Source organism: Scophthalmus maximus, chromosome 8 (genome assembly GCF_022379125.1).
Source record: "Scophthalmus maximus strain ysfricsl-2021 chromosome 8, ASM2237912v1, whole genome shotgun sequence".
Lineage (NCBI taxonomy): Eukaryota > Metazoa > Chordata > Actinopteri > Pleuronectiformes > Scophthalmidae > Scophthalmus > Scophthalmus maximus.
This window is the reverse complement of record NC_061522.1, coordinates 6,715,691-6,731,619: the sequence shown is the minus strand read 5'-3', so window position 1 is coordinate 6,731,619 and position 15,929 is coordinate 6,715,691. Positions and strand designations below refer to the sequence as shown.

General features: G+C 43.4%; 1 protein-coding gene across 4 annotated transcripts in view; it reads right to left on the bottom strand.

Annotated features, from left to right (window-relative positions):
* fbxw7 (F-box and WD repeat domain containing 7) overlaps positions 1-15,929 on the bottom strand; it is a 97,603-nt gene that overhangs the window by 25,912 nt on the left and 55,762 nt on the right. The window contains exon 1 of one of the 4 annotated variants that reach the window (XM_035637000.2): positions 1,107-1,393. The exons of the other annotated variants lie outside the window; for them this stretch is intronic. Within the exon in view, the coding sequence (XP_035492893.1) occupies positions 1,107-1,145 (39 nt within the window). The 5' untranslated portion in view covers positions 1,146-1,393. Of the gene's footprint in view, positions 1-1,106; positions 1,394-15,929 lie in introns of those variants that run through there. 4 annotated transcript variants of the gene reach the window in all.

Sequence of the window (15,929 nt, the reverse complement as noted above, 5' to 3'; positions counted from 1 at the left end):
ATTAACTGAGTAAAAGCGTCAAAACACACACACACACACGAAAAATCGTCCAACACAAGGAATTTTAAGTCAGATTCTGAATGATTAACAGTTTTTTTTCCTTCTTCTCCATTACACACCCTGCATAGTGGATTCCCTTTCATATTTCTCTCTGCTCATACTCCGCATTCCCAACTGAGGGAGAATCATTTCATCGCTGCCGTTCGGCAAAATACTCCCGACATCCTTAAGGATATTCTACCTCACGCCGTCTGACACAGTGACCTATTATCTGCACTGGGAAGCCTGGGGCGAGTGCACAATGTCAGGAATTATAGGCTGTACTGCAACAGGCGACTGCAGACCGACCGCATGCATCTCATGCAGTCACTTTGGTCAGTGCAAGATAACCACTGCTGCATAATGTAGAACCATAACAAGGATGAAAACAGGGGAGGACTGCAGGGGAGGGGAGGGGATGGGGGGGCACTGGCTGTTTGGTGCCGAAACACAGATTTTGCTTCATTTATACAAATTAAAGTCCGCATGTATTAAAACATGCATCTGTATGTAGAAACACTGCACGTTGAGGTTACTGGGTGATGCGCAAGGGAGGACCGACCACAGTGGACGTTCAGGTGCAGGGAGCATCGAGCCAACGCCGGGGCAGAACTGGATCACATGTCATCCGCAAACGCAGGATTCAGGCGCGTATATTACGCAGCATTACGGACACGGTTCCATCCTGGATGCCACACATCTGTAACCCGTTTACAGAACACACACCCGATCCCCCCCCCGGCGGTGGCGTCTATTGACGTGGCTGAAGTCACTACGAAGGGATCCGATCGCCAAAGCGCGTCGTGCATTCTACAACATTTTTGGTTTTTTTTACGCAGAGCCAACATAACATACAAAGGCCCGGGCAACTACAGCGGCGTCTCTGGGGGTCTGCTCCGCTGCCGTCCATCCTCCGCAGGGGCCGCACGATCTGGCGCGGGAGGCGCGTCGAACCATAATGAGGGCGAACGGAGCGAGGCGGACATGGCACCACCGGAGACGGCGACGCGTCGGAGGGGACACGGACGGCTACAGGCAAAGGAAAAAAAGGCAGGGCGCCTACTCACTTTGTAGAAAATCATCTTCAAAGTGCCGTAGAACCCCATCCTTGTAATCCCGGAGTGGCGTCCGCCCCCCCCCGCCCTCGCCCCCCTTTGCTCTCCTCTTCAGTGACAGTCGGGTGTGAAGCGCAAATGTGTGCGCGCGGAGGGGAGGAAGCGGGGAGAGCGCGAGGGCAGGGTTCTCTCAGGTAGATCCGACGCTGCCTCTGATGTGAACATGCTCACCGGACCGGCGAGCACTCAGCAGATCCCCCGGTAAAGACATGGAGGGGGGAAGGAGGGAAGGAGAGAGAGAGAGAGAGAGAGAGAGAGAGAGAGAGAGAGAGAGAGAGAGAGAGAGGGGTGGGGGGGGGGAAGAAGCTCCGCCGTGGCTGTGGCTTCAACGGGGGGACGACAATGCGATGCGTCGGTGCCGGAGCTTTTGCGCGCCGCCGTGCAGCCTCCTCGCCGAGCAGGGAGTGAACAGACGAGGCAGAGAGAGGGTGACACTCGACAGGAGAAAAGGGGGAGGAGTGGAGGGGTGGAGGGGGCGAGCGTCAGAGCGCAGAGCAGTGCCCTCCTCCTTTCCACGAGCGGCACGACGGCTCTCTCCTCCGAGGACGGGGTCGGATGACAGCCTCCCTGGTGGAGGCGGCGGGAATGGTGCAGTCCAACATGCAACACTGTGCGCAGCGCATCCTCCCGCGAGCGGGGCACGGGGAGACCGGGGAGGGGTCCGCCCTTGTCCTCCTCATCCACGCACCGCACACACAGGGGCTACAGCCACCGCTCCTCCATGTATTATTTATCATCCACACATCTACCTGCTTGTGTTTAGGTGAAGGTTTTTTAATGCAGGACTTTAACTCGCAGTGGAGTATTTTTATGGCGCAGCATTATACTGAGCGTGTAATAGATGTGAATATTCCACCACAGCAAACACGCACACGCACACGCACGCACACACACACACACAGAACACATTTCACAGGAGTGCTGCATTAAAGACAGCCAGAGTCCCACAAAGTATAGTCAGCCACCATTATCAGGCAACGGTGTGAATGGATCACGTCTGCTGCACCTGCTCATTTGCACGCACGCACGCGCGCGCGCGCGCACACACACACACACACACACACACGGGACACAGGCCAATATTTGCATTTCAGTATGGAAGGTAATGGCTGATCGCAACTGCCCAGATTACAACACTATGGGCACAGCTGACGACTCCACGACAGTTTAAACACGAATTAACATTTGGTGCCATTGAAAGTAAAGTGTCACAACTCAAACTGCCCTTTTTCCCCCCCAGGAGACAAAATAGACATCAAGTAAACAAACCGGTGATGGCGTATAAGCATTTTCTCTGCTTCTCTTCATAAACGAGAAATACACTAGAAGCTTTTCTGTTTGATTCATTTGGACAAATTGAGGACGAGATATAATAAACACAAGAGCGTCTGGTCAACTGTGTTGTGTCGACGTGCTGCTACGAACAAACTGAAACACATCGCTCCATTAAACAGACCACGTGGCATTTCTTAACACTGACATTTGTGTGTAGCTTTAATTTAACTTCAGCGTGAGTTTGCAAGCTTCTGGGCATACAACAGCATTATTTGTTCTGTATGTTTTAGATATCCAGTTCATACCAGTTTGGATAAAGTCCTTATAGTTTCAGTGGGTCTTAAAGGTTTGCTACTGTTGACCTGAGATCATCGAAACAAGGGACGCAATGAGGTGATGGGGCATTGAGATCTGGCAGTCTTTCACACTCTGTAATCACCGAGGGACCCACAACAAGGGAGGGAAGTTTAGGGCTCATAACTGAAAAGGTTTAGCACAAGTGGTCTGGTAAAATATGAGGCAATTTGGGATGGAAAAGTGTTGGACCGGACAAAGAAATCGATGTGTCAACGGTAATTTTAAACAAATATAAGCAGATCTAGATGAAATACTAGGGGGAAAAAAGTCTGTATGGATGTGGTAAAAGATACAAATCATGACTATCTGAGAAGAAACGACAGGTGGCTAATCCGTGCATTTTAGTCCCACTTAGTTTCTCACCATAATAAAACTCAAAGAAACCACTGGAGTAAGTGGAAACCAGAGTGCAACAGGCAGCCCGTTTCAAGTTTTGGTCTGTGTGTTTAAGATGGCCCTCATGAGAAAGGCCCTGTGGTTGCTCTCTGCCGCCACAACCTTTACACAGCTCATTGGAATGCTTGGCATGCGAGAGGGGTTGCACTGTGGCCTTTGAATGGGCCGTGGCCTCCTTTGTCGCTCTCCTTCTGCCAGTTGGTAAAGCATTAACAGAACCCCCCCCCTCCCCTGATTCTGACCTCCTGCTTATCAAAGCACAAATCCTGCTGGCCAGATGTAAAGCTGCGCAAAACTGGTATCTCTCAAAGCAAACTCGTTTGCGACTCTGTGTTCCACCCGATTTTGGCTCCTTTTGCTGTGATATTTGAACAATGTGTGAAATTACAGTCATCACGTCGCAGTGCAGTTACGAGCTTGTGGGGAGATGCAAACACCCGGTCTTATTTGACTGTGCAGAAATAACAGACAACATCACTGCCAGGGTTTCAGCAGCACACTACCTCAACAGATACAAGGAGAAAGTTCATGAAGGGATTCAAATGATCAATTCTCTTTTAATATTAACACGATCATTCAATAAATGAAATGATAATAATAACGAATTGCCAGTAAAATTTCGCAGAAAAATATTGGTCTTTTTGGTCTCATTATCAAAATATGCCAAGATAATTTAAAATAATAAGCAGCAGAGAAAAGATTTTGACATTTTCAGTGTTTGACACTTTGACTTGATTTAGAACTAAAATGATTAATCAATCACTAAAAAGACAAATCTGCGAATACACTAAGTATGGGTGAAGCTCAACGGTTGCAGCTTCTCAGGTGTAAAGATTTTCGTTTTTCTTTGTGTTTTCTAAGTCCTTTAGGCAATTTAAATATCTTTTGGTTTTGCTCTGTTTATTGCATGAAGTAGTCGAATATGGCTTTGAGAAATTGCTTTTTGTTCGACACTTTATAGGCCGTAGATCAACGGATTAACCGAGAGAAAAAAAACTGAAACAAAATGAAGCAGTCATAGTTGCAGCCCTTAATTGATTAATGTTGGGAGATTAAATTTCTGTTATGTCTCTATTCGAATGAGATTAGAGGAATGTGACTGGTCTCAAGCAAATGTTTGGGGGGGGGGTTCACAATGTGAGAAAAGGGCATTTCTTGAGCAAATGTTTAATGTGAGGAGGTGAACTTGAATGAGGCAAATACTTCCTGGGCAGTGATGCATCTCTAAACGGGGCCGTGTCATTGTGCGATTGTCCTCCCCTTGAAAAAAATGAGGACTAGGGGGTCTTCGTTTAATAGATTTTTTTTCTTCTCTGGAACGGTGAAGTGTGAGCCCCATTCCAGGCTGGACAGATTTAATGCGTGTGGGGGAGGTTTGATGAATAAGGAAACCATGGATCGTGGCTTTCTGTGGAGGATAATAGCGGCAACATCTGCATGGAGTGGAATTAACATATCCTACAGCCACCCACGCGACTGAAACGTTCAAGTTTGAAGAGGTCATGTCAAAAAAAAAGAAATTAAAGCAAGAGCTAAAGATATCTCTTGACATCAATAGGGTTCATGGAAAATAAATGGAGAACAGGGGTCAGCATTTGCAACTATTGCCAATTATTTAAACTGGAGTCTCGAGCAAAAGCGGCATTATAACATGTATTCAAGTGGAACTTCAACGTTGATGAGGGAACAATGAAATTCAAAGAGCCAGTGTCACATACATGAATGCAGTTAAAAGATGAAGACTGCAGACGCAAGAAATCTGTCAAGTGTGACTAAACACTTTCAGTGATCGCAATGGTGCACCTGACATTCAGAAGTCGGCCTCTGTGTGGGTTTGTGTTTAACGTTATTTTCTTTCCCCATCCACATTCTGCCAGGATCCTTATTTTATTTATTTTTTTCCGTCTGAACGGCTCTGACTCTGATAATCTTCTCGGCTCAATGTGGGTGGGGAAGAAAAAAACAATATGGCATGTGTGTATGTGTGAAGCCGTGCCCTGTAATCCCACTCTCGCAACATCACAACATTAAAACAAACTGCTGAATGAAAAAATTGGGACCGTTTTTTGGTCAATAAAAATGCTGCAGTGATCTTTACACTTGGTCCCAAGTCCAGCCCAGACCCAACATCATCCACGGAGGCAGCCACCCCTACACTTGATTAAACTTCTTTTGTCTTGTGAAGGGACAAACTCCAACATAAACTGGTTAGCAAAAAAATATTTGTATAAAAGGTGAAGGATGAAACCGCATCCCTAGCTTTTCCTCAAGGTGTTGAGTTTGTAGAGGTTATATTATGAAGTCTCAATAATCAATGAATGTGTGTCTCTGCATTTTCAAGCCTGGAACGACACTCAGGATTGTTATGTTGTCAAATCACAAGCATCATACCTCGTCCATCAGCAAAGTGCCTCAAGCATACAACAGCTCAGTGCCAGTTGCTAGCTGGAAACGGTTGCGAGAAAAAGCTTCAAAGGAAAAAATCGTGACCCTCTCCGAGTGCCACAGTCTCCTTCATACTGATCTTCATTTAAAGTTTACCTACAACACAGCTGCAAAGTTAGGTAGGAAGTTTGGATGGCTCGGATTCAGTGAGTGACTTCTCTTCTGCATCATGCACGTCATTTCAATTTACACCATTTAACAGGAGAAGACGCTTCACATAAATATAAAGTACATATTACGAATTAAGCTAAGAGTCTTTTGCAAAGATCTCAGGATCCATATGAATGAAATGAGCATAAACCACACGGACTCAAATTTTACGGCAACATTTCGGCCTTTGAAGGAGGAGTAAAAAAACTTTTCTGTGAGGAACTCTCATATTCTAAAATTCTAATATACGATGTGATAAGCACCTCAGATGGAAGTCACATACTATATCTTCTAATGGCATATTGTACAGGAACGTTTTCAGCATAGAGGTATTAACAATTTCCTCCATTTCTAATCCCTTTTCCCATGACAGACCTATCCGGTTTTGCATTTGGATGCTGCCTGAGCTGTCATATCTCATTCAGAAATGAAAGCGGGGTTATGGAAATTTGTGTGTGATGAGCCAGGCGAAAACTTGGCCGGGGCTAGCACGAACATTTACACAAAAATGAGTAAACCTCTTTAATCATCCAGAATTACCCGTCTGCATCCCAGATGAAGCAGAAGGAGCCAAATTGTGCCTGTTGGGTGTTTTCCTGTCATCTTTCCATCCCTAAATATGCTCGAGAAAGTGGTGGGAGAGCGTGTGGGGACGTTCTGACACCGTCTCAGTCGCATGCCTTGACCTGAACCCACTATAGAAACTTCTGCATCTCACTGCCTTTGGTATTTTCCTTTCAGTCTCTGACCTCATCTGGGACATCATCTACCCATACTACCCTTTATCTCACCAACAAAGAAGTAATCTGCATGTTTGCTGTGCCAAATACAGCCTTTCAAAGGGAAATATGCCCGGGCAACCTCTGAACTGAGATTTCCCCTCAATCGAAGTGGATTGGGGATCAGAGGATGCCATTTAACACAGTCTGTTACAAGCAGTGATGAAGGCAAAATTGTTGATCATGCACCCTTCTCTTCAACATTAGCCACGACAATTTCTGTCGGTTGATCCACCACTTTGGTCCAAAGTGAAATATTTAAACAAGTTGGAATGGATTAGTATTCATTTGGTACGGATTCTCATGGAATCTAGTACACACATTCATGGACTCTATCACTCATTTATGATTTTGCGTGAAATATCTCGACAACTGTTTGAGGGATTGCCATGTTATGTGGTACAGACACTCATGCCCGCCTTAGGATGAATTGTAATCACTTTGGTGATATGTGAGTTTTCATCAAGTGTCGTCATCAGGCCAAAGCCAATTTGCCCTAATTCTTCAGTTTATGAACAAATACTCAAAGACATTCCCATCAAATACATTTCATTGTGCCACTTGTAAATGACGCGAGGAAGCTGGGAAAGCAATTTTTGTCTCGAGGATGAGGTACTTTTACTGTTGACTCTTCCTTTACTGAAGATTAAACGAAGGTGGGTCCTTCTGACAGGTGAGCCTGACTGATAAGGGGGATCTGGGAAGAATGCAGGTGAGCATGTCGCAAGTTTGCTCAGCTGAAAGTTGAAAAACTGGGCTCTTATATTGTCAGTGCTATTTGTTGATGGCCAGGTTGAGTAGAGAAGTGGCACAAATGGACAGTGACCAAAGGAAAACAAACATTCGATAAGAGTGAAACGTGACGTCCATGATGATACACAATCCAATTTCTAGAAAGTGAAGGGCACATTTGATCTCGTTTAGATGTGTCTGCTCGGCCATGCTCTGAAAGCCAAGGCTCTTGTCTAAAGTGTCTGTTTGGCAGCATTATCTCGGGTGGACCACCAGCTGAGTGGGTGATAGCAACCTTTTTACTGCTTAACTTGACTGCTATCAACTGCCCTGTGTGATGGCACAAAGTGAGACTCCCATAATAGATATATTCTGAAGGAGATCAGAAAGAGGCAGCACATGAAAGTATATAAATCTTTTGGACATTTGTTGGTTAGAAAGAGTGATGCAAGGTAACAGCAATTCAGTGTGACATGACCAGATCTTTACTGAAGTATATTGACTAAAACCAAACATACTGTTATTGAGAATATACTGTAAATAGAGGTTTAACATGTACAAAATAGACTACATGCATTTTTGTTGCATGGTGAATAATGAAAATAGTACCAACTATCAAAAAGACAAAATGATAAATTCATAGCATCAATTTTAAAATGTTACAATTAGCCAAATAAAATGTCAGAATGATTAAACAAGTCAATTAACTGGTACATTCAATGATAACTGTATTATGTTAAAAAAAATGAAATTAATTTTAAATTATTATGACTTAAATGATTACATTTGTTTGACGAATTTGATTAGATAGGGCCTTTATCATTTTAAAACTGTAGCAAATATCCAGGTCGGGTTCCTAAACTCTACACTTATTACACTATATGAGAAATACATAAAAGGAGAGTGAATGCATCCACACAAATGGGATGAACGTTATTTTTTACTCAAGGACACTGAACACAGGAAATCGGGCTGTTGCTTAACAAAACAGCCTGAGGGCGAATGAATATTGCTTGTGGAGAAAGAATGGATAAGAAGATGATCATAATTTACACAAGGTATATTCTGCCGTGGGATCATATTCACAGTTGCAGTATAATCAGCCTCACTGGAAGGGCTGAGGATCAAGTCGCATTTCTTTGGCTGAAGGAATGAGAGTTAATAACAGATGGAGTCTTTTTATACATTAGGGAGAAAAGAGGGGAATTTATTGTTCAGGCGAAGACCTGGTCGTGCTACAGCACTGCATCGGCAAAACGTATTTCTGTTGTGAGAATAGTTAGAGGGATGATTGTGATGCAGAGAGAGAGAGAAAGAGAGAGAGAGAGAGATGCATCTCCCAAAATTTATACGGCTACAGGGACGGACAAGGGTCAAGGGCCATAAATGTTTCATTTCAGGAAGGGCAGAGGAGCAGTGAACCTTGGATGGCTCGTAAGCATGTTTGTCAGTCTCTCTCTCTCACACACACACACACACACACACACACACACACACACACACACACACACACACACACACACACACACACACACACACACACACACACACACACACACACACACACACACACACACACACACACACACACACACACACACACACACACGATTCTGCTGCTGCAGCTTTCGACAGATGCAACATACTACCTGTATTTATTGAGAGGTGGAGTAAATTTGCATGTTGCCATACTGTCCAGCAGTAATTTGTGTTTTATATGGTGGAAATTATCAGTTGACTCAAAATAAACAAAGAAAGTAAGTTCAACCGTATAAGAGCCACACACGAGGACAACGGATAACATACGTGGAATCAACTCAAGGAGATGAAGAGTAACAAGAAAAGGACATTTATCGCAAAAACACAATAAAACCCACCAAGAAAATTAGAGCACAGAATTGGTGTAAGTACTATTTAGGTGTGCAGGAATAATTGGTAAGGCTGGTGATGTTATAGGTGGTTGCCATATGTCCATTGAATTCTGAGGTGGAGATGTGTCTGGCTGTGAGGGAAGGCAGCGCGGGCCCCTGAGGAGTTACGTCCCATGCTGGGCAACGTGGAGACAGACGGAAGACAGAGGAAGAAGCCAGCTGCTGACAAAAGTAAATCCTGAATGGCTGGAAAAATGTATTTTGCGAGAGATGAAGGACAAGTATAGCATACTTCATCAAAACTCCTCTAAGAAAACAGCAAAAAATAACTTTTACCTCGTACTGTTCAAGCATCTGCTACAATAACTAGGTTGAATATGTGTTTAAAGATAAACTGTCATTGTTCTCTTTAGAATGAATTGATCAGCAGGCCAATGTTCAGCAGCGCTTTTAGTGAGCCTTTTTTCAAAGTTGCTGGTGGTGGATTATACACGGGGAAACGGTGGTTATGTCTCACTGATTCGATTCAGCTTTTGCTGCAGTCTTCTCCTCCTCCCTGCCTCCAACTCATACAGCTTCTGACACATGCTCCCAGAGACCTCCTACACACAAACTACACAGACAACACCACTCTGCTACTTCCTATCTTGCGGAGAACAGATACGAGGAGAATAGTGTATTGGGTCATTTAGAAAAGCACATCTAGGAACTGGAGTTTGTGTGTGTGTGTGTGTGTGTGTGTGTTTGTTGATTTGTTTGCTCATGTGTAATGTTTTATGCTATGCATAATGTATACGACAATTCCCCAAGAGGCCTGCGAGAGGAAAACACAATGCATTGTCATACATCTCGATTCAGACACTTCAGTTCAAGCCCCGGGGACAGGTTGATATTGATACAGCAGAAAGTGACTGAGTGACTTTTTACCTTCCACCTATAGTGACTAATTCACTGCATGAATTAAACATTCCGTTGAACTATTTTGTCGGTTTTAAAACCCACGTACATTGTATGCGTGAACCGGAGAGGCAGAGTGATTTAGGAACATATTTTCACCTTCTGAATGTAGTTTTTTTTTTTTTTGTTTAAAACATTATTAGACCCATATTGTTTGACGTCAGAGACAATAGAGGAAAACAAACCAAATGTTTAGGAGAAGTATAACAATTGGAGGGGGAGTATTTTAAACCTTATTTTGGGGCAAACTCACCAAACCTTAAAAGCAGTTTTCTGGGGGCGTTTTCCAACACTGCAGCTGACTAGAGAGACTTGTCTATAAGGACTTTGTTGACATTCTCTATTCAAACGGGTTATTTTGTCTTAAGTCCGGTAAAACATTCTGTCAGCTGCAAGTTTCTCTAAACAGACCTTTGAAAAAGCGCAGTCCTTTGTCTTCAAACAGACATAAAAATTACAAAGTCAAGTATTGAAGCGTTAAGTTTTGATTACAAACTGCCACTGCTGCTGAACTAATTTGTGTCCCGGCTCTGAGAGGAATAAATGGACCTTGTTAAGTTGTTCAAAGTGGACCGCAGATTGCCTGACATAACAGTCCTTGTCAATCCTGTCAGCGTTTTCAGTTTAAGGTCAAGGGTGTTGCATCAACTTCAGAACATCCATCCATTTAACACGCAGGGCAAGCGATAACACGCTGCGACGTTCAAATTTTCACCTTGTGGCCGGAAGTGTATTGTTATTTCAAGCTGTCAAATGCCCCTGCTTCATTCTCTAAAACTTGTCAGTTATCTTGATGAGCCGTCTACCTTGAAACGACATCTAGACCCGAGGGCGAGCTAACCGACAGCATCTGTAGAGCTACTGCGGGTTTTGGAGCCGCAGGTGGCAACAGGAAAGTAAACATCGGCTTCCTATTTAAATGGTGCACGTTCTCTTGGGGCTAACCAATAAGCAAGAACGCTTGAAAGTTTTAAGATATGAGCCTTTAAACTTTGTTGTCCTAACCGTGTTGGGACTGTTAAAGGCCTCCATACATCATGAGAATGACTGAGAAACAGCCGTCTGTCATATTACTTGAAATATGTTTTAGGCCAAACATATATAAACGAGACCCAATGACCAGAGGGACGAGACCTTTACACATTTAGAAATATTAGAACGCCGCCTACCACATAACCTTTAACTGCTAGAGATGGGTGACTGTGTGTCACTTCCTTTTTTTATACAGAGCCAGTTGACATGTCCCGCTGTCATCTCCGTTTCCCTCACTTTCCCCAACTTTCTCTACAAAGACGACACGCAGCCAACAGGCCAGTCAATGAAATGAGCACAAGAGTGGAAAATGGAGAGAAGGTTGGAACAACCTCGCCAAAAATAGATGTCCCTCAGCGCACACACACACACACACACACACACACACACACACACACTCTCTCATCATACTTTCGCACCGCAACAGCATGGAAGGCCTTAATGTTCCTGCGTAGAAACCACAGCATCTTCTTCAGAGGATTTTGGCCTGTATTTCAAAAACGGTGGAACACAACTTGGGAGTTAATATCGCTTGGGGAGAGGAAAGTAGAGTGAACCGAACACGGCTATCAAAGTAGGTTGTTGAAACCTCCTCTCCACCTACCGAGCACTGGAACTCTACATTGGAACAGACAGTTGAGTGGCTGCTGACAAAACTTATTTTACTTATTCATAGTAGCTGAAATGAATATTTGATGAAATTCAAGATCGATAAAATGCTATAATATTTGGACTGCGCTGACTGGGTCCGGCAGTGTTCAAGTCAAACGGTGTCCAAGATTTCAGTCACTTTCTTTTTCTTCTGTCATTTTTCATGATGTTTAAGTCACATGCAACATTAAAACTTCTGTTTCACTCTGTACGTCATTATGGACATTTCTCAGGGGTTTTTGTAGAAACCCCCCATCTTTGTGTTTTTAACCAAAAGGCATAGTTCAGGCTAACCACCAAAGTAGCTGAGATGCAGAATGTTGCGAGTCATAAGTATTTTGTTTTTACCGCAGCATGATAATTTAAATCAGCATCACTGACTGCAGGGGAATCCTTCCAAGGCTAATACATATTTCATGGATAAAAGAATTGAAAGACCAAAACCAGCAAAGTGTTAGTTTGTCACTCAATGTATTTCTCAATGTATCTGGGAAGAGTAAAGAGTAGTGCATATATGACATTTAACTTTTTATCAGTGCTGCCTTATCAGGCATAGTCATAGATAGGATACATGTTGGTTTTGCTTTTTTTAAAAGAAATATCACAAGACTTATTATTTGACAAATGTGAACATTTTTTATTCTGCAGTTAACGCAAAACCGTTCACCCAATGTCTCTGCTGGTAGCGTGCACTCTGACTCCTGCTTCCCTCTTAGCATGTGGCCTATGGATCAATATCACTGACAAGCCGAAAGGCGATCATTAGCAAAAACCTTCACCAACTCAGTTCATGTAAATGGGAGGCGGTTCTCACCACACCAATCCTGCCTTGACCCTATAGATTACCTTTAAATTTCACAATAGGCAGCTCACAATAGCCGCCATGTGCCGAGCGGTTTAATCTACACAGCCCATCTGCTGCGGCTGCTGCCCGTGAGTTGAATCTGTGAGGAGAGAGGGAGTGCCCAGCTTCCCTCTGAAGCTCATGGGTGTCTGTCTCACTACATCCTGTGGGACAGCTGTATGTTAATGTGCACAAGAGGCCGGGGACAGCAGCAGTCACTGGGATTGCCAGGCAGACCCTGAACAAGGAACCCCTTCTCAGTGGGTAGCCAAAGGCACGAACTTGGCAGATTAGACATTCAGGAAACAAATAAGGCTCCATCACAGACGGGCACCCCAAATCGACAACAACCCAACACACACGGCTGCAGAAAAAAAAATCTTATACTGTTGAAGTGATGAGACTGAACACTCTGCCGGGATTTTCTTTCTTTTTGAAAGTCAATACATGTTGTAATTGGGAAAGACGATATCAGACATCATCTATCCTTAAGCCTCCTTACAGAGAAAAAGAAACTGCCGAATTTATTTATGGCTAAAATCATGACCAATTAATTTCACATTAGTACCACTGGAAGTGTTGGTTGTATTTTTGTCCTCCTTCGTCTCTAGAAAAAGGCAGAAATGCAGTCAGTGACAGCGGAAGTCAGACATCTCAGGTGGAACCGGCACAGTAAAAATGATAATGCTTTGGGAAAATCAAATCAATAATTCAAGGCCAGGCAAGTTGCAGATCTAATCCTGACGCGATAATGACGAAGGACAGGCAGGGGCGTGGGCAGCAGTGGAGGACCCCCGCAACAACCCTCCTCCCTCTATCTGTAAACTGTTGCCTGGCAACAGGATTCGTACTCGCTGGCCTCCAGGCTGCAGTGTGCTGCCTCTGGCCTCATCCAGGGATAAGGCTCTTGTTTGCTATTAGAGTCGACCAATTCTGGCAATGGATGCAGGGCTCTCCATTCAGTAATGAATTCTGCAGAGGCTGCTAATGACGCCTTAAATTTCACAGGGAAAAGGGTCAATTTTATCTCAAAAATGTGACACAAAACCACACAAATCAGGGCTGGGTATGTACCAGCAAGTTCTCCCCGTGTGTATTATTACAATTTGTCATTCACCTCTCTTGACTAACAATGCCATGAACATCAGGCAACAACAGGCTGGAAAACCATCCTCTTTTAAAGGTAACGGCCCAGGCTCGAGGATTTCTCTTTTCCAGCCCATGCCATCTGTCTCCGATGCGCTCTGTGGCGACGTTGCTTAATTATTATGCAAGGGAGAGACGCTTATAAACAAATTCATTGTTACCAAGCAAAGGGCTGGTTTCCAAAAATTGCCAGATCCTCTGTGTTGCTTCAGAATTGTGCTCACAAAAAGAATTAAAACAAAAAGGATATGAGGATGAGGAGGAAGAATGCATCAAATGGTGACATGTGAAAAATTCAATGGCTGATAAAACAGACGTACCAGAGAAGGATTACAAGGAAATACATTCTCCTCATTGGGGCTGAGAGGAAAAGCTGACAGAGATTCAACTTTCAGGATTACAGGCTTTGCTAGCATGCCTCAACATACAGATTGTACTTTACCTCCAAAAATACTCTGAAGCACAGGTCGTCTTAATGAAACACTTGTTTTTCATTGGAGGAAGTGCTGAACCAAGCAAATAACACGTCATGGCATTAAGCATATCAATTACTTTGACAGAAGCTACAAAGAGCCAATAGTCTCCTTAACTGGTTTATAATTTGTTTAAGCAGAAAAGTGTCTTTTCTTTTTAAGAGGAGTTTGAAGTGTCACGGACAAGCTACATGGGAAGGAAACTATTTATTAGTATTTTTAGTCACTAAGCAACTGACTCCAGAGTAGATAATCTGCTTCCTGTTTACATGCCCAGTGTATGTAAATGGTCACGTGATGTGCTTTTTCAGGTCAGGTGAGATAAGTCCATCATAGATTAAAGCTCCAGAATACACTGCTTGCAAGTCTTATCACTTTTCATGAAGAGCAACAATAGTTTTCTATTGTTTTCTTCCTGCTTTTATTATGTCTTGTAAATGTATTTGTAATGTATTAAGGCTTTAAATAGCTTTTTGAAAAATGCAGGAGCTGCCTCAGGGAAATAGACAGTTTTTTCCCCCATTTGTATAGATTAAAAAAATTATATATTGAAAATAGGTTTGGCAGACAATTGCCACGAGCAAGTGGTGCGTATATGTGAATCCACATCTCATCAGGTACTTTCACATGCACACTAAATCCCAGTTATAGATTTTTGGCCATATTCACGAAATTATGTTTACATGAACATATCTCAACACGCTTACTTCTATTCTAATTCTCCTCTTTTTAAACATGAGGGTTTTGTAAAATAAATATCTGAGGTAACCACGTTTATCATGCTATAGTATAAAAACACAGACTGTGTAATTGAATGTCTTGTGTGCTTACCTTAAAAAATAGTTTCCTAAGTTTAAGTGTCCATAAATGATCTAAATGCTATAAAGGCCTGACAGCTTGAGAGGTAATAAAACATTCTCAAGTATTAAAGCATGAATTTGTACACTGGCAAAAGGTTTAAGAGAAGTCACATTAACTGAAGAGACCGCACAGCAAAGAATGCATTAACCCATAGTAAACAAAGTCTGAGGACAGCGGAAATGTTTGATAAAGAATACCATAAATACGGAATAAAAACTAAAATGTAACTACTCAGCAAAGTAAGAGTCATGACATTGGTCAATTTTAACCAGTAGGACACAGAGCAGAGGAAATGACATTTTAATATCTCTCTAGGGTCATAAAAAAGGTCAATTCAAGGTTTGAAAACTCTACTCTTCCTGTGAGCAGTGGTAAGAAAAAGAAAGTGAACTGGCTGGTGCTGACTTGGCAGGTGCATCTACAGCTGGCTAGGGGGATGGAGCAGCAGCACAACCTGGCCACAACGCTCTCTGGCGGCCCTGCGGGGTCTCACTCTCCCAGGCTCATCACAAATTAAAGAGACCAGTCGGACCGAATCAGCACTTTCTCTTCTCCACTGTAGCATGCTGATGTTGTACAGAGGCGTAAGGCAGGGGGGCCCTGAGAAGAGTCTTCATGAAGCATGAAGCGCACATGTGGGCACGTGAGCCGTAAGCATCATTTCAAATGCAACATCAAGAGTTTTAGCAAGTGATATTGCGGACTTGCAGCATTCCAGCTTTTTGCTCTTACAGTGTGTCATGCACTGTCAGGTGTGCTACATGTCAGTATTTATGTTTGGGCAGTTTTTAAAGCTCAGAACTACG